This window comes from Carex rostrata, chromosome 4 (genome assembly GCF_964058835.1).
Source record: "Carex rostrata chromosome 4, lpCarRost1.2, whole genome shotgun sequence".
Lineage (NCBI taxonomy): Eukaryota > Viridiplantae > Streptophyta > Magnoliopsida > Poales > Cyperaceae > Carex > Carex rostrata.
This window is the reverse complement of record NC_135921.1, coordinates 1,762,856-1,788,095: the sequence shown is the minus strand read 5'-3', so window position 1 is coordinate 1,788,095 and position 25,240 is coordinate 1,762,856. Positions and strand designations below refer to the sequence as shown.

The 25,240-nt window shown below is 34.1% G+C and overlaps 1 protein-coding gene and 1 long non-coding RNA gene across 4 annotated transcripts in view; both read right to left on the bottom strand.

The window, feature by feature from the left end:
• LOC144552631 (disease resistance protein RPM1-like) overlaps positions 1-9,005 on the bottom strand; it is a 38,372-nt gene extending 29,367 nt beyond the window's left edge. The window contains exons 1-2 of one of the 2 annotated variants that reach the window (XM_078300620.1): positions 6,725-9,005; positions 5,857-5,983 (exon numbers count right to left, since the gene is read on the bottom strand). In XM_078300620.1, the coding sequence (XP_078156746.1) occupies positions 6,763-8,997 (2,235 nt within the window). In that variant the 5' untranslated portion in view covers positions 8,998-9,005 and the 3' untranslated portion in view covers positions 5,857-5,983; positions 6,725-6,762. The remainder of the gene's footprint in view (positions 1-5,856; positions 5,984-6,724) is intronic. The other variant, XM_078300621.1, reaches the window with a different exon arrangement.
• Positions 9,006-9,513: 508 nt separating this feature from the next.
• LOC144552633 (uncharacterized) overlaps positions 9,514-25,240 on the bottom strand; it is a 44,060-nt gene continuing 28,333 nt past the window's right edge. The window contains exons 1-3 of one of the 2 annotated variants that reach the window (XR_013511182.1): positions 14,345-14,497; positions 11,784-11,888; positions 9,514-9,546 (exon numbers count right to left, since the gene is read on the bottom strand). This is a non-coding gene — a long non-coding RNA (uncharacterized LOC144552633). Of the gene's footprint in view, positions 9,547-11,783; positions 11,889-14,344; positions 14,498-25,240 lie in introns of those variants that run through there. The other variant, XR_013511183.1, reaches the window with a different exon arrangement.

Here is a 25,240-nt window from a genome sequence, read left to right as displayed (position 1 = left end):
TAGGTTGGCACAATAACCTAGATTATTAATTAAATAACTGGAAATTTAAATATGCATTTTATCAATGTTTTTGTTTGTTAACCTACTGAAAGTTCCAATTATTATTTTCATGAGATATATATATATATATTTTTTTTTTCTGAACTGGATTTCATATTCAAGCTATGTGTGCATCTTTGCATGTATAGTAATAGCACACACACATAGCTATATGTATGCTTTACAAAATATCATATAGTTCCTATAACTGCTAAATGTTTCACCTTTTTATAATTTATTGGAGTCCCGTACAATCTATTAGTGGTTTCCACCTAAGGGTGTGCTCCAGTTGAGGTTACGCAGAGGGAGAGGAAGGAAAATACACTGTGCGGAGGTGAACGGTGCCTCAGACCGCAGCTGCCCGAAGGTTTCACCTGCTCCAGAACTGAAGAAGCGGAGAGGAAGCGGAGGTGAACGCGTACTGTGCGGAGGTGAATGCGTAGTGATTTTTAGCGACAATCTTCACCCCAAATCGGAGTGTAAAGATTACTGTTCGGGAGTGAGCGTCTTCCTTCCCCTTCCATTAATGAAGGTTTTCACTCTCAATTGCGGAGCACACCCTAAGGCAGGTTGGGCCAAGTTAAACTTTAACTCGATTGGGACACATGGGCTTATTATAATACCTTAATTTTGGATGCGGGGATGAACAGTGTCACGCCCTCTCCTTACCGTCTGATACAAGATGGATGGCTCAATCAATTTTCAGCTGATGTCAGCTCACGTCACTCCGCAGAGAAAAAAAATAAAAAACCCAAATATTAGACCGTCTTTCTCCGCAAAAAGGAAACCACACTGCTTCCTCAGCTTACAAGGTCGTCCAGGCTCACTCTCCCTCGCCACGTGTTTCCTCCCCGCTGTGTGTTTCCCTTTCCGCCCTCCACGTTTTTCCCTTTTCTGCTCGGTGTGCATTTTCCCCTCTTCTCCTGCGGTTCGATGAACTTCCTCTCCATCTACTGTCAAACGCAGGTTCAACCTCCTCCCCCGCTACCTGTCCTTCGCCCCCTTTTTCTTGGCGCGCCACCTATTTCCGCTCTGCCGCTACGTGTTGCTCTTGCTCCAGTCTCTCGGAGTACAAAACGACCTCTTTAAAGCTACTCCTCTCCCTCATTCCACTCCTGCTCCTCTCTTAGTGACCCCGACCGCTTCAGTTCCGCTCCTCTTATCTCCTCTGTCGCTATTCGGCTCAGAGCCTTCGCTTCTCACTGCGATCGGCACTTCCCACCTCTGCTGGCTCCTGTTCTTCCCGGTGGTATGATTTCTCACAAATTTGTCAATTATGGATTGAGAATAATTTCATAATTCTTATAGCTAAGTTCAAATAAATGTTCATGCCGATTCTTATAACCATTAATTGCGGTTGTAGCTATATATTTGGTTTCGTTCTTGTAATTTTTTTCTAGCTTTTTTGTTTTTTATTCAAATTTGGTTAAATAAGCAGTAAACAACACACAAATTGAAATATTGAACTAGCCAAGCATAATTAGTTTCTTATCAATTTGGGGAATAAAATTTGAACTAAATGTTGAATTTAAATTAAACTGTAATTGGTTCCGTATCTCATGTTTTAAATTTTAGCCATCGCTTAATTGGATAGCTGAGGATTTATAGGAACAAACAGGGATATGTCGGAGTTCTAATTTGGGTTCAATTACAATTGTGGAGGTTGTGTATTGACATCTGTCTCCGAAGTGGTAGGATTTCCAAAGTTAAATAGGAAATGAGCAAACAAATCGATGCTAGAATGGGAGAATCTTACCAGACGATTGAAACGGACACCAGAGAAGTTGTAGGCGAAGATTTGCTCTACACCAATGAGCTATTGCACTAAGAGGAGAACAGAAGGCAGAGCAGGAGAACGGGTAGGGGAGAAACTGGAGCCACTGTCTCCGAAGTGGAAGCGACAGATCTAGAAGCACCATTATTTTTTTTAGCTGGACCTATCTGACTATAACTGAAGTGTCTAGGCCATTGCCGTATGGTAATACACCCTTATTCACTGTCTCATTCTCACTTGCTATTGCTTTTGGTAGGGGTGCATATATATAAGAACAAAATTGAATTTAACTGAAAGAAAAAACGACAAATTGCCAATGCATGTTACAATGTATCGATTTATTATCATTTTCATTCAAATAAAATAAAATAAAATACCAATTATAGCTGGCTTACATAATATATTTTTTAATGTTATTAAGGCTGAATGATGTGTTGCACTACCGAACAGTAGAGTACGAAGCTGGCTGACTGCATCCCTGAGAGGTAGTTTAGTTAACTCTCTTTTTCCATTCCAGCCCAGTCTACATAATTGAGTGTTTTTCCTACCCATACAAAAAATATTACCAATTTTTTTCTCAAAATGTAAAATTTGTTGTACAAGTACATATTCATATGGAGACCATGTTGAACAGTTCGGATCGACCGTTGCGATTCTCGGAAGAAAAATATTTATCCGTAGTACATACCAATTTGGTGCTATGCATAACAGCATAGCTTCCCTCATGGAAAACCTTCTGCCATGGCAATGAATGTCATGTGTGAATTTTATTTCACCACTTTGAGCCTACTATCATGGATAAAACAAGTCACATATTCATAAGCAAGGACTAAAGTGCATAGTTACACTTATTGAGTCAGACAAAAAGTAGATTTGCACCTCTCTTTATAATTTTCTATCCTTTTTTTTTTGGTATACTGCTTTCTTTGAATTTGTGTTTGAATTTGAGAATAGGTGTTAGGTACTGTGTAAAACATTGATATCAACTTCAAGCCATTGTATCAGTCATCTCATGCCTATATGGCTAAGAGAGATGTTGTAGGTATCTCACTGGTACATTGTACTACCCAAAAAATAGACTTAAGAGAGAACAAATTGAAAAATGCAGTTGCTGACCATAAAAGGTCCCCAAATTGTGCATGTAGCTAGGGTGTAACGTGCCAATTATCTACGTTTAAGATTTCCCATTTATTGGAATTTCTATACCTTTCTAATTATCTGTTGAATCCCATACATGTAAAAAGGAAAAATTACAGTGTGAATTACGTGCTGGCACACACCTGAAATGCACAAGACCTTGAATATAAAATTTCCCGTGCATATTTTGTAATGTATAGCTGGCTTTTCTTCAACAGTTACTATATATATTTTTTTAATATTCTTCCTTCAAATAACTCCTCCTAAAGAGAGTAGATGTCAAAATTCAGTCTACTCGTAATTGAAAAAAAAAAAAAAAAAGTGAAGGATTTGCTTTCAATTTTCTATCATTCATCCCTGTCTTCATTTTCCCTTATTTTTGATACTAAAATCTGGTATTAGTTACATAATTGTGTCTCTATTTCTTACTTCATATTTGGGAGAACAAAGAAATTCAAAAGTAATTGATTATTTGTATCTTTCTTGGTTCTTTCTCTCCCAGCATCGACCTTCCAATGGTTTGGTAGGTAACAGTTAGAGCAATGTTATTCTCCACAACTGCCACAGTGTTCAAGGTAATTGTTTTCTCTACTATTTCCAATACAACACTTTATAAACTGGGATTCATAAAAATATTTGAGGATTTGAAACACACACTACCAATTTCCATCTCTGTCGGGATTTTTTTTTTCACAACCTAGGAAAAGTACATCTTCACAATGCATTTTATACTTTGTGTTTTATTGCCTCCTGATTTTTGTTGCTGCAAAGTTCCACTGAATTTTTTCCCTGTTTTGCTTTACTAGGTTTTGATTTTCCTGTTTGCTTAGTTTGACTCTTACGATGTCAAAATGCACTAATTATTAGATTGCACAGTGATGATTTTAGTTTATTTCGTTGCTACCACTAAGGCACACTAACAATAATCCTTCTTTGATTTTGAAATCCTGAAAAAATAAAGGGAAAAAATAAAATTTGTACCAGCTTTTCTATTCAGTTATCTGCTAAGGATTTACCAGTAAAGCGAAATGCATACCACTGGTATCCACTCGATATTTCATGCAATAGGCTTGATCTATGCTATGGGATTGGATTTTACAATTATTTAAAATCTATTTTGTACTATTTGTTTGTGAAGAGCAATAATTGATTTCATTGGTTATGTAGGGACATTGTTGCAGGAGTTGTGATTATTCAAGAGGTTGGTGATCTTTTGTTTGATCCATGGGCTTCTCTTTTCCTCTCTATCTAACAGTATAATTAAAGGAAAATAATAGAGATTGTATATGCCTTCTAATGTTCCAGAGATGGAGAGAAACATAAACGATGGCAAAGAGAGCGGCAACATCAAATAGTCAGGATGAGTTTGTAAAGTATCAAGTTGTTTGATATTTCTTTTTAACTGGGCAATCAATATAATGCTAGATAATGTTAGATAATGTTAGGTGCAATAACATTTATATGTAAATATTTTTTTAATATTGAGATATATGTGGCACCATCATATAGAAGAACAAAAAATTATCTCCTGTATACGTCAACTTAAATTAAAAAAATAGTTGCGGCGGAGCCGCAACAACGATGCCACTAGTTTAATCTGAATTTGTAATTTGTACTCCTCAACAAAATGGATAATACAACCCTTTATAAATAATGAATTGCAGAAATCAACTCTACTCTAATTTTGTCAACAAAGCTGTAGTAGTGCCATTGTCAACTAAGGCAGTATTTTGGTAAATATTATTGTGCTTTTAAATATAACAAAATAATGATTAATGAAGAAGTTTCTTTTGTTTTGTTAATTAGTTTATAGTTGATGGTGAAAGAAGAGGAAGAGACAATACTTCCTTCAAAAGTCAAAAACTATATATAAGGAAAATATGACATATGTTATCACGTAGCACTACCGTGACAAACAAATTAGAAATTCTCATAATTTCAAATTATATAGAGTCAAGGTAATTGCAACATTTTTATTTGAATTCCAAGAAAGAATTTCAAATTATAATAGGTAATCTCATGGTACAGTTGTAAAATGGAAGAATTAAGTTATTCCTATGTAATCTGGAGATCCTATTTCCCATGCATATGAAAGACAGTCCAAAGATTTCAATCATGCAAATTTCAATATTTAAACCCTAGTAAGGTAAACCGGACTTCAATCATGCAAATTTCAAACCCTATTAAGAATTAAGGAACATAATGTGCTTTTATTTCTTAAACTCTTTTTTTTTTATAAAATAATGTAGACCTCAACTTTAGAGGCTTATTTGCATGAATCACAATATTATGTAGTTCACTGCAATTTAGTTTCCCTTCAAGCTATCAATTCCTCATCACAGTTGAGAAAGTTTTCATGTTATATATATTAATATTCATCCTCCTTATCATTACTAAAAAGAAAAAAAAATGATGAATGATTATTTCTTTAGGATAATGTACTGAAATCATCACTAACAGTTAAAAATGTTTAGCATACAACCACATTAAAGCTGTACAATAGCATGCATACATATATAGTATAAGTGAACGGGCTGTTAAACTTGCAAATATCAATATCAAAGTACAAATAATAATACTCAAAGCAAATAATAATACACAAAGCAAATAAAAATTACAAGATTGTTACAAGCAAATAAAAGTTCCAAATGTTTATCACCAATTAGTAAAGCATACCAATAGCATACGCAGACCATGGATGGTAGTAAATTTACAATCATCAAATTCAATTCCAAATAAAAATAATACACAAAGCAAACACAAAACAAGGTTCCTTGAGTCATGAATTTCCTGAATAGTGCGCTTAGAATTGAAAACTATATAGCAAGTTGCTATGGTAGTATGAAGCCTACAACTTAGCAAATCACATATGTTTGCCAAAAATAAGCACTACAAGGAACAAAGACTCTTATTTTGATCCAAACTGGAAGGAAAAACACACAACAAAATATTATTCATTACATAATAACAACCTTCTTAAACAAATAGCTCCGAACTGATTGATGCTGCACGAAATTTAAATGTGTGAAAGGCCTGCGATATGAAATTGAGCACATATTTCTCAATCAAGGAGTTTTAAGGGAACTTGAAAAATAAATGTAAAATAGTGGTTATTTTATACCGATTATTTAATATACAGCCAATAATAATTTCTAAGCTAGAGTATCTCTCATGTGTTTAATTAATTAATGCATGGGTGAAAAAATATAGAAGGTAAACTTCAAAGAAAAAAACATGGTGGAATTGCAACATGGTTTAATCAGTTTGAGTATATTCAAAATAGCAAAAAAAAAAAAAAAATCTAAAACTAATTTGTAGCAATAAAATAGATCATGGTAATTTAAAATTTATTTGTGGCAAAACTTATTTATTACAAAAACATACAACATATATATTTTGCAAAATAATAACAAAAGGAGTTATTTTGTGGTTTCACAGGCTCTTGTAATCTCATTACATAAAATATTCATGATGAAAAAATAAATGGCAGTGGGGTAAATGCTGCGTGCAGAAACAAAAAAAAAAAAAATACAAATAGTGAATAAATAATAAGTAGAACTATTAAAATCATAAAGAAGCTAACTCTACTTTACTTTCATAATTAAATCAATAAAAAAAAATAAGGACACAACAATTTTTTATTTATTTTGACACATTAATAATTGGTACAAATCCTCAACTTTTTTTCATTTAATGGACAAAAAAAATTATAGGCACAAGTTTCAGAATGCAAAATGAAAATATATATATATATATATATAAGTGGAGGTATACCTTGCACTAGAATCATTGAATGTGATATTGGCTGCCAGCTAGAAAACACGACAGGTGAAATGAAATAGTTTGTGAGTTCCTTCAGCTAACCCCCCAAAATCAACAGGCATATCAGTGCAGCCCAACAACTTGAGGGAAACGAGGTGCTCGATGCCCTTTGGGACCTCCACTAGCTGTTCCAGTACATCCAACCAAATCTCTTCAAGGCCCTCCATGGTGCCCTGCTCCATCTCCACATGAATCAGATTAGGCATTTGTACCAATTCCAGTCTCTTCAATTTAGGAAACCACCCTGCTTGAAAAATTAGTCGTTGCCCTTTATATGCTCTTGTGAGGTTCAAGAACGTGAGGTTTCTGCAATGGGAAAAAGATGGCAAAGGATCATTTTGTAGTTGACACCACAAAAGCCATAGCGATTGGATGCTATTCCCAGATATTTTGAATAAAGGTGATTCAAGCATGGTTTCTTTTAGTTGCCCTCTGAGAGCTAACTTCTGAAGTTGTGGGTGGTTCAGGCCTTCCAATTGGAGAATCTCTTTCTCATCGCTTGCATAAATAGACAAGTAGGAAAGGGAACTCATCTTTGATAATGATTTGCATAACTCTACTGAGTGGTTTTCTTTCACATTCCATATTCGGATGCTTCTCAGTTGAGTTAAATTACCCAGTTCTCTTACTACCATAGCATTTGATTCTAATGCCTGTATAGTCTGCAGATCTTTCAGGTAAAATATGCCCTTAGGTAAAGAGATTCCAGCACGAGTCCGAAATGACCTATATGTAGGATCTACCACCACCTCAGCAAATAGATGTCGTAACTTTTTTAGCTCAGATATACCATCTGGTAGTGTTTGTATATGAGAAAATTGGAGATCTAGTGTTTGCAAGTTTTGAAGTTTCTTGATAGAATTTGGTAAACATTTCACCTTTGTTCCTCTCAGACCCAAATAGTGGAGATTGAACAAATCCCCAATTGCATTTGGAACCGTTTTAATTGGCAAATCTTCTAAATCCACAACAGTGAGATACCTTGACTTATCAAAAATCATGGATAGCAAAGAAGATGAGGGCACATGATTGTCAAATGACAAAAAAGTTCTGAGTTTTGGTAGACAAACATCATGCTTGACTGTCTCCCTTAGATTGATTATTGAGAGCCGACGAGTAGAACCATAGGTACTTTCTGACTTGTTGTCCTCATGTATCAATCCAAAATTTTCTCTTTTGCATAAAGAGATGGCCAACTCTCTCAATATATCATGCATTTGGCACCACTTTACTCGACCAAAAGAATTTTTTTGTACAACTTGTAACATGCTGCGATGTATGAGCACCATAAGATAACCCTCTGCCACATCTTCTAATGTGCTTCTCCCATTTTGTTGTATAAAGCCCTCGGCTATCCAAAGCCTTAGTAGTTTTTTTCTCGGAAGGCGAAAATCTTCTGGAAACAAACTACAATGTAGAAAGCAATTCTTGAGGTATTTTGGAAGGTACTTGAAGCTTAGATTAAGAATATTTTTCAGTGGATCCAAATTTGGGTTGTTGTCTAGTTCCCAGGTTAGTTGATCATGTACACGTCTCCATTCAGATTCCGTTTTCTCAGAGCAAGATAATACACCACCCAATGAAACAAGTGCTAATGGCAACCCGTCACACTTCGAAACAATCTCTTTTGCCCACTTCTTCAAGAAAGGAGGACATTCATGGTTTCTTTCATTAGGAAACGCCTTTTTACTAAACAGGTCCCATGAATCTAATTCTGGTAAAGGTTTTAGCTCTAACCTATTTCTTTCTGGAGCAAGAGATGCTACATTTGCAATTCTACTCGTAATCATAATTCGGCTTCCTCGATGGTCATTAACAAGCGTGTCCCTTATATCTTGAAACGCTTTTAGATCCCACATATCATCTAACACAATTAGATATTTTTTTTCTTTCAAGAGTTTGACCATGATTTCTTTTAATTCTCTGAGATCCTTATTGCCTGTGTTGATTGAATTATCTTTAGAAATCTCGGAGATCATATTTTGGAGAAGATTATCCACAGTATAAGATTGAGAGATATTAATCCATGCATGACAATCAAAGTTATCTTTTTCTCTCTTGAAAACATTAGTAACAAGGGTTGTTTTGCCTACACCACCCATTCCCCAAACAGATATCACAGAGAGTTCTAGATTTTCAGAATTTAGCCAGCTCGTCAACTTTCCGCTATTATTTTTTATTCCCACGATTTGATCTTCATCAATGAAATGGGCAGAGATGGCCATTTTATATGAGTATTCATTTAAGTAGTTTGAGTTTTTCCCAATACTGACATTTGTTGTTTGCACCCATATCGCTTTTGCCCTCACAAGATTCACAAGCCCAGTTTCTGCTACGAGCAATTGAGAGGCAACTCGTTTAAGGTCTGACAATAGCTTTGGATATTTAAAAAGTTTGGTAACATAAATGCATGTTCGATCAAACTTTTGATTGTTAATTAGGTATGCAAATTCAGACACGACATCTTCAATGTGATTTGCTAACTCATGTACCTCTTTTATCCAAGCTACTTGAGGTTTATTGCTCTGATCATCCATTTCTATCCCATCAAGAAATCCTTGGATCACCCGAAGTTCACTCTTAATATTGTTTATGTTTGCTTCAAGGTTTTTGTAAGTTGAGGAAAACTTTGAAAATTTTGAGATTGCCAGCTTGGCTCCTTCATTAGTTAAGGTTTCTCCAAGGACCCCGAGGGCTGCAAGAATGGCCGCCTCAGCCATGCTCAGTTAATCCGCGGGTTCAACTGTACTATTATTTATTCATTCATTCGTCAGCTGTTCAAAGCAAATATATATGAAAATTAGGCAATCGTATGAATTAAACCTACCATTTCATTATATACACAATTTTCAAGTTTATCTATTACTGAAAATTGATTTTCTATTCATTAAAAAACTAATAACTTTTATTCTAAATATATGTTAAGACAAATATTGTTGGAGTTTTATGTAGAGGAGGGATCCACTTACACCCTTCTTTAGTGACACCAAATTACATCTTACATTTTCAAAGTTTTTGAAGTCCAAACAATCGATCTAAACTGTTCAACATGACGGATATATTAAAATGTGTTTGCAGATCAAATTTTACATTTTTTTTATTTGTTTTACTATTTATTAAGTATTTTTCAAAATCGTTGTTTTCAAACCATTGAGTTTTTGTACCCATTTTAATAAATAGCAAAAAAAATTCAAAAAAAATGTAAAATTTGATCTTCAAGTACATTTTAATATATTCATCATGTTAAACGGTTTGGATCGACGGTTTGGACTTTGAAAGTGTAGAGTGTAATCTGCTGTCACAAAAAAAGAGTGTAAGTGGACCTCATAAATTAAAAAGTAAAAAGGTGTTGTAGTTGACACTAATATTCTCTTTTATCACGGAAATAACTTAGAGATATTTTTTTCTAAAATAAAAATTGCTATTATTCCCGAGCATATGTTCATAAAAATAATAAGCGACAGACTTATTTTTTTTTTTTTGTAGGGGCAATTTCATGTATATCCTTTAAAAGCTTCGAAATTACGTACTGCCCCGCCAAAGTTCATAATATCATATTTACCTTTCTAAAGTAAAAATCATAAATTTACCAAATTTATTGCCTTTTCTGTTAAAACTCATATTATATATATAATTACCCATTATACCCTTCATTACAAATAAAATAAAAATATGTAGTCTCTTTAAGATAAATGTTGATTGGTATCCGAGAGCAAATGGTCTGTCTCTCTACTTTGGACGGATACATACTATTATTTAGGTATATACTTGTGTATACTAACATTTCGGTAGACAATTGAACATTTTTTTTCTTGAAAACTGATAAATTAAAATACAGACAATTATCTTAAACATAACTTTTTTTTAATAAATAGTAAAATGTATATTTTATAAATTTAAATGAATTTTAGTGAAAAAAATAATAAAATAGGTAAATTTGTGAATGTTTGCAATTTAAAAGTTTATAAGAATATATGTGAAAGTTTGCTATTAGAGAAAGGAGAAAGTAGATAATTTCAAAGTTTATAAGGCTATATGTGAAATTCCCCCTTTTTAGGGGCAATTCTAATTCTTTCCACCCCCATTGTCCCCTCGACATTCGGGCCGAATTTTTTTTAATTGACACCTCATTAAATCTGAATTAAACAATTACTATCCAATCAGTCATATTTAAAATCTCATCCAATAAGTCATATTTAAAATCATACCACCCATTCATATCCAGTCGACGCACCAAATTGAAATGGTGCCCAGACTGGGGACGCGCACCAATTCGGTGCGATGACTGGGTATGCGCAACAATTTTTTTCTTTATGTTTTGCAATAAATTTCGTATACAACTCATTTATTTGGAAGTATGCATTTATCGAGGCCAGATGTTCACAACAATGAATTGTATATAATTCATTTAGTTGGCAGATAGTATGTGCACAATTACATAGGTCAGAATCACAATTCATTTATTTGTTCACACCAATGAAGCCTTACCCATATATTGGGTAAGGCTGCGGTACTATGAGTTGCATAGAGAGCTACGGTGCTACGGCTCAATATTCGAGTTTTCAAAATCCTAACGATCGATCCGAACTGTTCATCTTGTTATCCATATTAATATGTGTTTGGAGACCAAATTTTACATTTTTTGGAATTTTTTTACTATTGTTTTAGATAGGTAGAAAATCAGTTGATCTAACAAATTCTGTACTATTCAGATATTTAATTTTCTACCTATCTAAAAAAAATAGTAAAAAATTTCCAAAAAATGTAAAATTTGGTCTCCAAACACATATTATTATGGAGAACAAGATGAACGGTTCGGATCCACCGTTATAATTTTGAAAACTCGAATATTGAGCCGTAGCACCGTAGCCCTCTATGCAACCCATAGCACCGCAGCCTTACCCTTGTATATTATATCAACCCCATTTTAATTAGATGTTATAGAAATCTACAAATAAAAAAGAAAAAGGAAACATAGTAGAAAACAACAAAATCAGAGAACTTGTGGTACCTCGAAGCCCAATATGTGATGATAAGAATTGCAATCGAGGCCTTAGCTAAAAGATCAAGCCCAATAAGAGAATGGAAGCCCGATCACAACAGCCATATCTGCAAACTTTAGTATATAGAACTTTAGTTCAATCTCAATTTCCTCCAGCTGCAAGTAACGATAATATACTTTTCTTTTTACCTCAAAAAAGAAACAAACAATGTTTATATAATTTCATAATAATAGCATAGTATATTCTTGACAATTTACAGATATATTCTAGACTTAAAATGGTTGTGCTAATGCTCCAACAAATAATAACAATCATCGGGCGTTGATGCTCCAATTTTTTTTTTTTTTTGAAAGTATGGTAGAAGCTACCAGCTGAGATAAACAGAGATGCTCCAAATTTTAATGTAAAGAGTTTTGATTGACCAATTCAAACTGTTCAATTAGATTTATAGATTAGTCTTGTTAAAAATTATATGTACATATAATTTTGTACTTCTCTACTATTTTTCAGATAGAAGAAAACCTATTCATTTATACAAAAAAAAAACATTTATTTTGGAAAAAAATAAAACTAATAACAATAACAATAGTAATAATTAAAAATAGCAATAATAATAATATTACTGTAATAATAATAATAATAATAATAATAATAATAATAATAATAATAATAATAATAATAATAATAATAGTAATAGTAATAGTAATAATAGTAACAATAAAAACAATAAAAATAACAGTAACAATAACAATAATAATAATAGTAGTAGTAGTAACAATAATAATAACAGTAATACTAACAATAGTAATAGTAATACTAATAATAGTAATTGCAACAGGTACATATTATAAGAGAACAAAAAAACATTCATACAAAATGACATAATTTCATATAAAAAATTAGACTAAATAACAAATAACATTCCTTAAATAACATCTACATGTAAATACTATTATATTTATTTAAATGTATATAATATTTTTAAATGGCATATTAGATGACACATGTCTTTTTCTGACATATTTTCATTAAAAATCTCATACAAAATGACATATTAAATGACAACTAATATTCTTTAAATGATATTAAAAAATAGAAATAAATGTAGACATGATCAATCAATTAAAAAATTTCTTAAATGACATATCAAAAATAGAAAAAATCATAACCAATCAGAAAGATAATACAATTTGTATGTGACGAGTACTTGTCTAAATAAATTTAGACTTCTACACGTAAAAAAACATCAAAAAGATACATATAATCTGAAATGTCAGATTGTTTGATTGGAGAGTTGATATTCAATCTGAAACCCTGACACGCGCCCACGTGAACACACACACACACATATTCATATATGCCCAAATGAACATGCCAAAAAATGAAATGGTTGGTACACTTATATGCCCTAATTAAAATGATTTTGATTACTGGCCTGCTGAACCAGTGTGGAACCGGCTTATAGTAGGTATAGGCAAGGTCGTATTCAGAATTTCCATCAGGGTAGGGCACTAATCGGATTCTAATAGTTAAACGGGTTCAAATCTATTAATTTATTGGATACTAGATTAAAAACAATCAATATGATAAAACATGTAAAAACCAAAAGAATAAAAAGAAGATTCAACCAAATAGTTATTTGTTACAATAATATACATATAACCAATTCATGAAACAGTGTATAAAAGGGACGAGATACTTTGAGGTCTACGAGAAACAAAAACGATGAATGTTAGTCATCTCTAGAGTTTGTTTGCAATGCAATGGTTAATAGGGTAATTGATAATGATTTCGATAAGTAAGATTGCTAGAACTAGGATATTTAACTTTTGTATGAAAATTATATTTTTTTTGTCAATTTAAAATATTTTACAATATTTTAATAATGAGTTTGGCTAATATAACATCAGTGTCATTTTAACCTATATAACACCAATTCTAAAATCTATCAAATCGACTTCGAACGACTAATCCAAACCGTTCAAACCGATTTACATTACGAGTGATGTGTTTACATACAATTTTTTTTATATTTTCGAGTTATTTTAATATCAAATCAAGCGGTAAAAATATTTTAAAATGAATGTATTAAAATTAACTTAAAAACTCACACTTTTGACCGCTTGACTTGATACCAAATAAACTCAAAAACTTATAAATTTTACATGTACACGCACAACTAATGAAGTAGATCGGTTTGAACGGTTTGGATTCACCATTTGAACTCGATTTGATAAGTTTTGGAGTTGGTGTTATGTAGACTGAAATGACACTGATGTTATATTAGCCATACTCTTTAATAATTGCGATAGATAGTTTTATTTAATTTTAAAAATTTACCATTGAATAACAATAATTATTTTTTCCTCCAAAAGTATAAAAATGAAAGGTAAAATAGATAAATATAAAATTAGCCCTTGATAACATTTGATCGTTTATAATATCATATTTCAAAAATCAAGATGCGAAGCCAAAATACTAGCTGTTGGATCGATTAAAGAAGTAATATTATAGAAAAAAATTATAATTAAATTAAAAATGCAAATTAATAAAAATAAAATAGGATTACCAACTTACATCTGGAGAAAGAAAAGAGTAAGCTAGCAGCCCTCAACTGGACCAGGTGTTGCTGCAGACTAGCTTGCGCGTCTTTTATTGTCTTTAATTTTATCTTTTTCGTTTTTGTTAACTTTTTGCTTAATATCAAGAGGCGTCGAAGCTTTGCATGCTAAACCAGTGTGGAACCAGCTTATAGTAGGTACAAATAGAGGCGGATTCAGAATTTTCATCAGTGTAGGGCACTAATCGGATTCTAATAGTTAAATGGGTTCAAATCTATTAACTTATTGGATATTAGATTTAAAACCAGGGTTCTAAATAGCTAGCTATAGCAGCGCTATAGCTACGCAATAGCTTTTCCGGACCATAAACGCTAAGCTATGAGATAAAATTGCGCTAACTCAGCTACGACCGCTATAGCTATAATAGCTGACCGCTATTACCGCTATATGAGACCCGCTATAGCTACCGCTATGCTACATGGTTTTTTTTTTTTTGCAATTTATATGGACTTCTGTACTTATATTCTTATTTCTAATGCTACATGGTCTTCTACGATAAGTATACTAAACCAAACTATATGCTTCTATTTTTATTTGTGATTTATTCTATCATTCTATATCGAGAAATATTCAAATACTAATTCTTCATTTTGATTACTCTTTTTATAGTATTAATTTGTAAAATTATTATCGTTCATTTCAATTGAAAGCTGATTTTGATTATTATTATAATTATAAAATATTTAAATATGTATTTTGACTTCATTTACCTTATAAAATTAATTGCTCTTTGTCTATTATAATATGTAATACCATGAAGTATAAACTATTAAATAATGTTACTTTTTAGATTTTTTTCCTTCTTATTTGCATAATTGATAAAAAATATAGACTTAGATTAGTTGTCATTTAGTTGTTACATCAATTCTCTAATATTGATTATGTTGATAATTAGTAGAAATATATAATATAAAGTTTGAAAAGGGAAAATCGCTATGTGTGATAGCTTTCGCTATAGCTACGCTATTCGCAATAGCTTTTTTTTTTTGTCTCCCCGCTATGCCGCTATAATCGCTATTTAAAACCTTGTTTAAAACAATTAACATGATAAAACATGTAAAGACCAAAAGAATAAAAAGAAAATTCAACCATAATAGTAATTCGTTACAATAATATACATATAACCAATTCATCAAATAGTGTATAAAAGGAACGAGATACTTTGAGATCTACCAAAAAAAAAAAACGATGAATGTCAGTTATCTCTAGGGGTGGCAAAAAAATTCGTAGTTCGTGATTCGATTTTAGCTTGATTTGAGTTTAGTTTGATTCAAAATTAGTTCGTTCTGAAATAAATCAAACAAGTTCGGTTCAAATCTTATTCAAATCAAACTCAAACTGGGTAAATTTGTTCGAAATTGATTCACGAACTATTTAGGTTCGAATATCAAATAATACAACTAATGGATTCAACCATTAATCTTTAATAATGTAGGAACCAAACTTATATCACAGCTCAAAATTGTTAACATAATGGTAACTTATAATAGGAAAATGTTTCAGCAGCGTAACAAATTAACAATGGAATAACTTCCATTTGACTAAGTCTATGCCATGATTTTAATCAATCCAGCAGCGTAAAAGGTAAGTAAATCTTGAATTGGCCCATAATCCATTAGTGTGAATTCGTGAAAGGTAAAGAGAAACCGTGTGAATTTTGTTCCGCGAGAAGAAAACTAATGCATAAACTATCGGTATAACTAGAGTTGCCAAAAAAAATTGTAGTTCGGAATTCGATTCGAAAATTGTGTAGTTCGCAATTAGATCGATTCGAAACAAATCAAACCTAATTCAATTCGAATCTTATTCAAACTCAAACTTAGATAATTAGTTCGATTCGGTTTGATTCATTGCCACCCTAGTCATCTCTAGAGTTTGTACTGGACCAAAAATTCAGCGAAGTGGAGCAGTTAAAAAGTTTCAGCAGCCAATAGAATAGACTTCAACTATATTGGCCTGAAAGGCAACAATTCACCTTTATTAAATGTCCCGTCAGAAAAAAATTGCATAAAATACTTATAGTTGGTTTGAACCAGACCAAATCCAAGCCTGTCCCAGTTAGGGCTGGACAAAAAAGCTCGAACTCGTAACTCGCTCATTTACAGTTCGTTTAACTCGGCTCATTTACAGCTCAACTCATTTACAACTCGAGTTGGCCAACTCGTTTAATAAATGAGCCGAGTTCGAGTTGGCCCCAACTTGCTCATTTATAACTCGAGTTGCAAATTATTGGTCATAATAAATTCCAAAATAATCAAACCCGAATCTCTAGACTATTATTTGTGCTTTGAGATTCGTGCAAAATATGTTTGAACTTGTGTTGTAATACTATCATTAGTTAAATGAGTTATAAATGAGTTGTGAGCCAACTCGAGTTGATAACGAGCTGAGTTTGAACTTGTGTTGTAATACTATCACTGGTTAAACGAGTTGTGAGCCAACTCGAGTTGATAACGAGCCGAGTTATTACCATCTCAACTCGAGTTGGCTCGCTCGTTTATTAAACGAGCCGAGTTCGAGTTGAGAATAACTCACTCAAACTCGGCTCATTTACAGCCCTAGTCCCAGTCCACTACCAAGTGGAGTAGCGGCAAAAATTCCAGCGCAATAGCAAGCCAGCAGGAATAGAAGAGAGCATGGGCCTTGTTAATTTTTTTTGGGCCCACGGGTAGGCACAATTCTTGATTAGGATAGGCACAAGAGAAAAACTGCACTGGGCCAATATTTTTTTTCCAATTGAGGGGCATACACTTGCCTACTCATGGGTCTTTATGGACCAGCCCCTGGATACAGGTGAAGTGATTCAAGACTTGAGAACACTAAATATGAATAACAACAACTAACTAAGCTCCAAACTTTCCCATTTTGTAAGACTCAATAGAACAAAATCAAAGATTTAAAATACTTGCAGAACCAAGTTGCAAGTGTCCTCAGCTACAGAAGGAGAGAAGGAGAATGTCAGGAGGGGACTAGCGTTGGATCGAGGGGGAAGGTCAACAACAAGAGTGTGGTTGTAACGAGGTGGCTCGAACCCAGCAAGCAGGAGAAATATAAAGAAGGAGAGAGACATGAAGGGCGCTGGCGTCGGATCGAGCTGGGCGGAGGCGGTGCAAAAGAGAACGAGAGAGAGCGAGGGGCAAGAGCTGGAGGAAGAGAGTTTGAGAGGTGGGTAGGGCCGATCCTGAAGATTTTGTGGCCTGGGGCAGAAAAAAATTTGGGCCCGAGTCATTTTTGCATTTTCAAATTCCATCCGAACCATTCAATATGATATCCATATTAAAATATGCTTGGAGACTAAATTTTACATTTTTTTGAATTTTTTTTTTACACTATTTTTTAAGATAGGTAGAAAATCCGTTGATTCAGAAGATTCTGAATTATAGAAAACAATGATTTTCTACTCACCTTAAAAAATAGTAAAAAAAAATTCAAAAAATGTAAAATTAGGTTTCCAAGCACATTTTAATATGGTATCATGTATGGTTTGGATCGACTATTTGGACTTTTAAAATGCAAAAAACTACTTATAAGCATATGGTGTTGAAGTATTTATAGAAGCGATTAGGGCTATTCATTGGTTTGGTTCGGTTTCAACTGAACTGAACTAAGCAAACGAAAGTTATAATTTGGTTTCAAAAATAGAACCGAACCGATTTAGCATTGCAACTGAACCTATGTTACATTCTGAAATTTTAAAACTTTTTTAAATTGATAAATCGATCATTTGGCTTAAATAAAAAGTTTAATTAACTTAACGATCGTTCAGAAATTTTCTGACCGACTGAAACGAAAGTAAAATTTCGTAATATAAATAATGTATAAAATTATGTATAATAAAATTTAGAGATTTAGAAATAAAATAAAATATAGCAATATGAATAAAATTATAATTACTCGGTAAAATAGCAACTCAGAAAACCCGTTAAAAGAATTTCCTTTGAAATTTTAGAAAGGAAGAAATTTATTTAATTAGATCCGTGTAAATAAATAAATAATTTAATTCTAAATAAGAGAATAAAAATACGAATTCTATGTACAAATATAGTTACAAAAAAATATTATGAACTTTCGATTCGAATTAGAGTAGAAACAGATTTCTTAAACCAATTAAATAACCTTGTTGAAATTCTGGATTTGTTTGGACCTTTGGATTTAATCTAACACGGATCTTAAAATATTGTAATTTAAATGCTGGAATTATAAGAACCCCTCATCTTGATCCAGCACGAATCTCGAAGCAGTCCATTTAATCCAACCCCTTCCCCTTTTCTCTATTTCTCTCCTTCCCTCCTACCCGTGACAGCCCCTCCCCATTTCCGTCCCCTCTCCTCTCTTCTACGCCAAAGAAGAAAACAGAGGGGCTCCGCCCCCTCTTCCCTCCGCCCCCTCCCGTCGCCGGCTAACCCCACCAAACCCGCCGCCTTGCTCTCCTCTCTTCTCTGGCCGTGAGGGCTGCAGCCCCCGCCCCCTCTCCTCTTTTCTCCGCCAAAAACAGGGCGGCCCCCTCCCATTCCGCCGCTGCCACGGCCAGCAGCGCCGCTGCCGCCCCACTGCTCTCCTCTCTCTCTCTTTCTCGGTTCGGAAGACCCCAGCCCGCCCCCATCCTCTCTCTCGGTTTCTGCCCCCTTCCCCTTCCTTGAAACCCTAGAAACTAGGGTTTAGGATTGGTGGTGCCTCGGTTCGATTGGTGCTGTCCCGGTACTTGGAAGTGCTCATTTCATGTGGTGCTCGCTGATTTTAGACGACCGCGAGGCGAGGCGAAACCCTCAGAACCGATCACTTTTCTTGACATCCTCTCTTGCGGTTAATTTCTAAAATTCGTGAATTGTGTGTATTGATGAATTGATTAATGTCGAAAGATGTGAATTTGTTAAGTTTCGAGTACGGGTTGTTGATTTTCCCGACTCGATCGAATTGCTCGAATAAATTAAGTATAAGGGGTTATATTGCAAAATGATTTTATTAATGGTCGGAATGGTAAAATATATGACCATAGTGATTGTATGAATTAAAGGGAATTGTAGTTAGGATTTTGTAAAGGGAATTATAGTTAATTACACCTTTGCTCGGGTTGTTGATTTTCCCGGTAAATGGTGCTGACTTGAGGCTTGAGTCGTGTTATTAATTTCTGATGTGCCTGTTCTGATCTGACCTGTGGCTTGTCTCTGTTTTGCTGGTTTTATGGTGCTGACTTTGTGTGGGTACCAGCCCAGTGAACTGCTGGTACTGTGCTGAATTGTTATGTACCAGACCTTGACTTGACAGGGACCAAAAATGTAAATAAATTAAATAAGTAGGCCATTGGATTAAAAATGTAAGACATGCATGAGAATTTTATACATGAGATTTGAAAGTGAAAAGAGTTATAATGAACTCGAAATGAATTGTAAATTTTAAATAAGAGGCTTAAACCTTTACTAAATTATGGGTCTTTAATTAAATTGAATTGGAAATAAATAATTGATCCGTAAATGGGCCAAAGTGAAATAATTGAGTAAATTGGGCCTTTGAGTGGTTAATTGGATAAATAAGGTGAATTGGGCTTGTAATTTCATAAGCCTTGAAATATTGAAATGAATATGACATGATGTGTATATGTAAACTTGGAATTGGACTTGAATTAAAATGATTATAAATGAGCCGAAAGGTATAAAAGAATTGACGAATTGAAAGACGGCTTTTGGAATTTAAGTTTTGAGAATGTAACCGAACTAAACCAAGTAATCGTATAATATAGGTGTAGGCTCAGTCGAGCCAGATTTCGCGAGGCAATTCGAGACGCCTGATCTTTAAATTAAGCGGTACGCTCGTCATAATAAGGTGCGGGATTCTTGGACTTGTTTGATACTTTATTTTCAGGAATTAAACTGTGTATTCGTTTGTCATGTTGAATATCATTGATTGCATCATTGAATTGTGTAAAGCATGTGCATAGCCCAATCAAATTAAACTCGAATTGATCTGAATTGAATGACTTGCATGCTGGTATGGTTATAGGTTATGTTGATCTATTGTGATCTGATCTTGATTGAAAGTCACCACGATTGGATTGAATATGTGAATGTATGTGAATGGATTTACGAAGTTAAGCACTTGGATCCAATGAATTTGCCAAGTCGGGCTGTATGCTGACTTGGATTCCCAGGATCCTAATGGCCTTAGGTGAACGGCCCTCGATATTCCCAGTACCGGTTGGGACGAGGGAGGGTGATTATGTTATGAGATGTGTGATTGGAAATCGTGGGTGACATGTGTAACGTCTATGGCTCGGTGGCATTTTCCTACGTGTTAATGCATTTGAAAGGTCAATTGAATATTACGACTATTGGAATGATTCCAAAGTGGATTTTCTTTATATGATTCGAACCAGACCTTAATAAACTGTTAAGCCAAGCGATTGCAAATGGGTGTCAGATAAAGGGTCCAGCGGTTGGCCATCTGTAGGTGTCAGTAACCCTACAGATGTGGGTTTGATAAAGGTTCAGCTCGAAAGAACATTTGTAATTGCTACAAGCCCTAATGAACTGAGTTATGAATCGAGTTAAGCCAAAATATATGTTGTGTTTGAAATTCATCTTGGAAATTCCGTAAACTGTGTTGCAGGTTGATTTAATTGTTGTCGTGCATTGGCATTCTGTTATTTATGTTTATGAATATATATCTGTTTGAATTGTTTATTGTTTGGGTTTCATTTTTGAATATAGAGTTTGATTGCAAGTCCAATAATTCAACTGTGGCAAATTCGCACTGAGAATTTATTCTCACCCCCACCCTCCCGATTATTTTTCAGGTTTGTTACTCGGACGCAGCGAATGAGGATATTGGAAATGCATATAAAAGATCCACTGCCTTGCGTGTATATGTGACGCTTGATTTATACACGCGGCAGGCTGTCAGACCCCCGGTGGATTTGGGGTGTGACAACCTAACTGAACTAAAGTTTTATTTTGGTTTATTCAGTTTCTTCGGATCAAACCGAAATATACTAATTTGTTTATTTAAGGCAATTGATTTATAATAAAATATACTAAAGTTTTATTTTGGTTTATTTAGTTTCTTCGGATCAAACTGAAGTATATTAAGAAATAAACCAGGGTATTAAGAAATAAATCAGGATATTAAGAAATAAACCAAAGTATCTAAAGCAATTGATTAAGAAATAAAGCGGGGTATCAAGAAATAAACCGAGGTAATTCAGACTAAATTCAGAATATATAAAAATTTGGTCAGTTCAGTTATTTTGATTTTGAAAATTTTCAGACCGAACCGAAGTTATAATTCAATTTTAAAAAGCAAACCGAACCAAACCATTAAATCGAAAAAACCAAACTGTTTAGTCCAAACTAATTCAGTTTGGTTCAAAATCGACTAAACCGGACCCAATGAACACCCCTAAAACCGATTAGCTGATCTTGTTTTTTTATTGATATGCCAATAAATCATATCTATTTATAGACAAATTTGAGCCTTTATATGTACAAAATTTGAGCTCTAATATTTTATTTATTTTTTATATATACAATTTTTTTTATGAGGAGGGATCAAGTTACAACAATATTTGAGTTACAACAAGTTACCACAATCATTTTCTACATTTTCAAAGTTCAAATCGTCGATTCAAACTATTAGATGTGATCTCTACAATAAAATGTGCTTGGAGACCAAATTTTACATTTTTGAGAATTTTTTTACTATTTATTAAGATGAGTACAAAAACTAGTCAAATTCAGACCATTGAATTTTGTACCCATCTTAATAAATAGTAAAAAAATTTCAAAAAATATAAAATTTGGTCTCCAAGCACATTTTACTGTAGAGATCATATCTAATGGTTTGGATCGACGATTTAGACTTTGGAAATGTAGAAAATGGTTGTGGTAATTTGTTATAACTCAAAAATTGTTGTAACTTGATTCCTCATCTTTTTTTTTTATATATACAAACTTTTTTTTTCGGAGGCCCCCTTGAAATTTGGGGCCCAAGGCGATTGCCCTGGCTGCACAGCACCAGGGCCGGGCCTGGAGGTGGGATGGATAGGAGAAACCTAGACCTAACATAGCGTAATTTTTAAATTCTCAGTTTCGTTTTCTCATATCAGCGCTCCATTAAATCTGATCAAGCACAAATCTAAAATGAGATCAAACGGTTTAACACTTGGTTGCTCCAAAATCCAAAAACAAATATTTTGATATTAACCATTCTATATATATATATATATATAGAGTACGGCTAACGCGCTTCCTCTAGCATATGGGCCGAAATGCTTCCGGTGGAAAGTTGAAATTTCAAAATCCAAAAAGTTGATCTTAACCGTTCATCTTCTTCTCCATATTAATATCTGCTTGGAGACCAAATTTTACATTTTTCTGAAATTTTTTACTATTTATTAAGCCAATTTGAAAATTGCTGATCCAACGGTGGCTTACCAAACAGTAAAAATCAGAAGCTACCGTTGGATCAGCGATTTTCAAAATGGCTTAATAAATAGTAAAAAAATTCAGAAAAATGTAAAATTTGGTCTCCAAGCAGATATTAATATGGAGAAGAAGATGAACGGTTCAGATCGACTTTTTGGATTTTGAAATTTCAACTTTCCACCGGAAGCATTTCGGCCCATATGCTAGAGGAACCGCGTTAGCCGTACTCTCTCTATATATATATATATATATATATATATATAAATATTTTTTTTGTGAAACCTTGATAGTGGCATCTAAGTATTACTTAATATAAGAATGAAGATATATATATATATATATAGAGTGACTAATATGCTTTCGGTAGCATATGGGCCGAAGTGCTATCGGTCCAAATTTGAAATTTCAAAATTCAAAAAGTCGATCTGAGCCGTTAGATATAATCTCTATATTGAAATGTGCTTGAAGACCAAATTTTACATTCTTCTGAATTTTTTTACTATTTATTAAGCCACTTTGAAAATCGCCGATCCAACGGTGACTTCTGATTTTACTGTTTTGTTAAGCTACCGTTGGATCATCAATTTTCAAAGTGGCTTAATAAATAGCAAAAAAAATTCAGAAAAATGTAAAATTTGGTCTCCAGGCACATTTCAATATAGAGATCACATCTAACGGTTCAGATTGACTTTTTGAATTTGAAATTTCAAATTTGAACCGGTAGCACTTCGGTCCATATGCTACCGAAAGCATATTGGTCACTCTATATATATATATATATATATCACATTTCAAAAATCAAGATTCGAAGTCAATATACTAGCTGATAAAACCTTTTGGCTCGTCTCGATCAAAACTTGTGATCCAATACATTCTCCATGATCAAACCATGAAGAAACCTTCGTCACCTAACCTTTGGTTCATGTACCTCGGGCCAGGGAAGACCGACATGGTACTAGTGACTCCCTACCATTCAAGCCAACAAGTCTATTCGACTGTCAAGAGAATTTGAGAGACTCGAAAAGAACTGAACTTATTAATTAGGACCCTATGCGGTAGAGACAAAGGATACATAAATGACTTGACAATTGGACACAACCACAACAATTTGGCAATAGGCGATGAAGAAGATGAAGAGTAGAACTCAACCAAACTCAACTCAAGGGAGGAGACCTTCATATCTGTGCAGACCATTAAAGGAGAAATCGAATATAGGCAACTCATCATTGAGCGGTTCAAGGGAGAAACCCATGAAGAAGTGATTTATCTTCTTGATGGGACACCCCCTGTAGGTGCAACCTTAAAAAAAGAGACATGCAGCTACAAGGGAAAGTCCAAAGAAGGATAGCAACGCAACAAAGTAAAGCTAAAGACTGTAAACAAGCGCTTCTTAGGAGGCAATCCAAGGCCATTTTTAATATTTTCTAGTAATTATTTATTTAGAATTAATTTAGAACCTTAAATGGGAAACAACTCATGCATACCCTTTTCTTATGACCGGGTGGACATGTCAGAGGAAGGGCTCATAAAAAACACTACGGAAGACAGGAAATTAACCTCTGTTATGGTCCGTATGACGCTATACGGACCTAACTAGTGGATACAGAGCCAAAAAAGAAGCCAAAAAGAAGCTTAGTGTTGAATACGGACCATATGGCTCCATACGGTCCGTAACCAAGAGATAGAGACAAAAGGAGTTAGCGGGAAATCAGCTTATCGGATTGCATATAGACCGTATCAACACATACGGTCCATAACCAAGCACAATCTGGGGGGATGCGAACTCGTTAGCAAAGAGATGTTTGATTCCCGCAGGAATCACGTCTTATAACCGTTAGAAACCCCCGTTTCTAACCCCATTCCCGACTCTCTCTCTCTCTCTCTCTCTCTTTGCTCTCTTTCTCTCCTCTCCACCCTCTTTCTTTCTTTTCCCTTCTTCCCTCTTGAACGAACCGAGCACAACCAACCGAAGCCGCTGGCCTCACGTGATCCGCCTCCATCATTGCCTTCTCCTCACCACTCCATCTCCATCATCTCCGCCAATGCCTGCGATACGGACTACACACAGTCCAGGCCCACAAGCTTCGCAACTCTTCATCTTTTCGGTTTCATTTATCTTTTAATCTCATTTCAATTTTTAAATTTCAAATTTCAATTTCAAAAATCCTAAAATAAAAAAATATTTCGATTCACAAAAACACAAAAATAATACCAAATTACTAGTTTACCAGTACCAGTACGAAATGTATCAACCAATACAGTCCGCATCCAAATACCAGAAAAACCCAAAAATACTCTAAGTCTTGTAGCACCAGTGAATACGGTTCGTATCAGTTCATACGGTTCGTAACCTGTCCTGTATTTAGCCAATTCTGCTGGTTAGCCACTCCGTATCAGGTCCGTATCATCCTATACGGTCCGTAACAG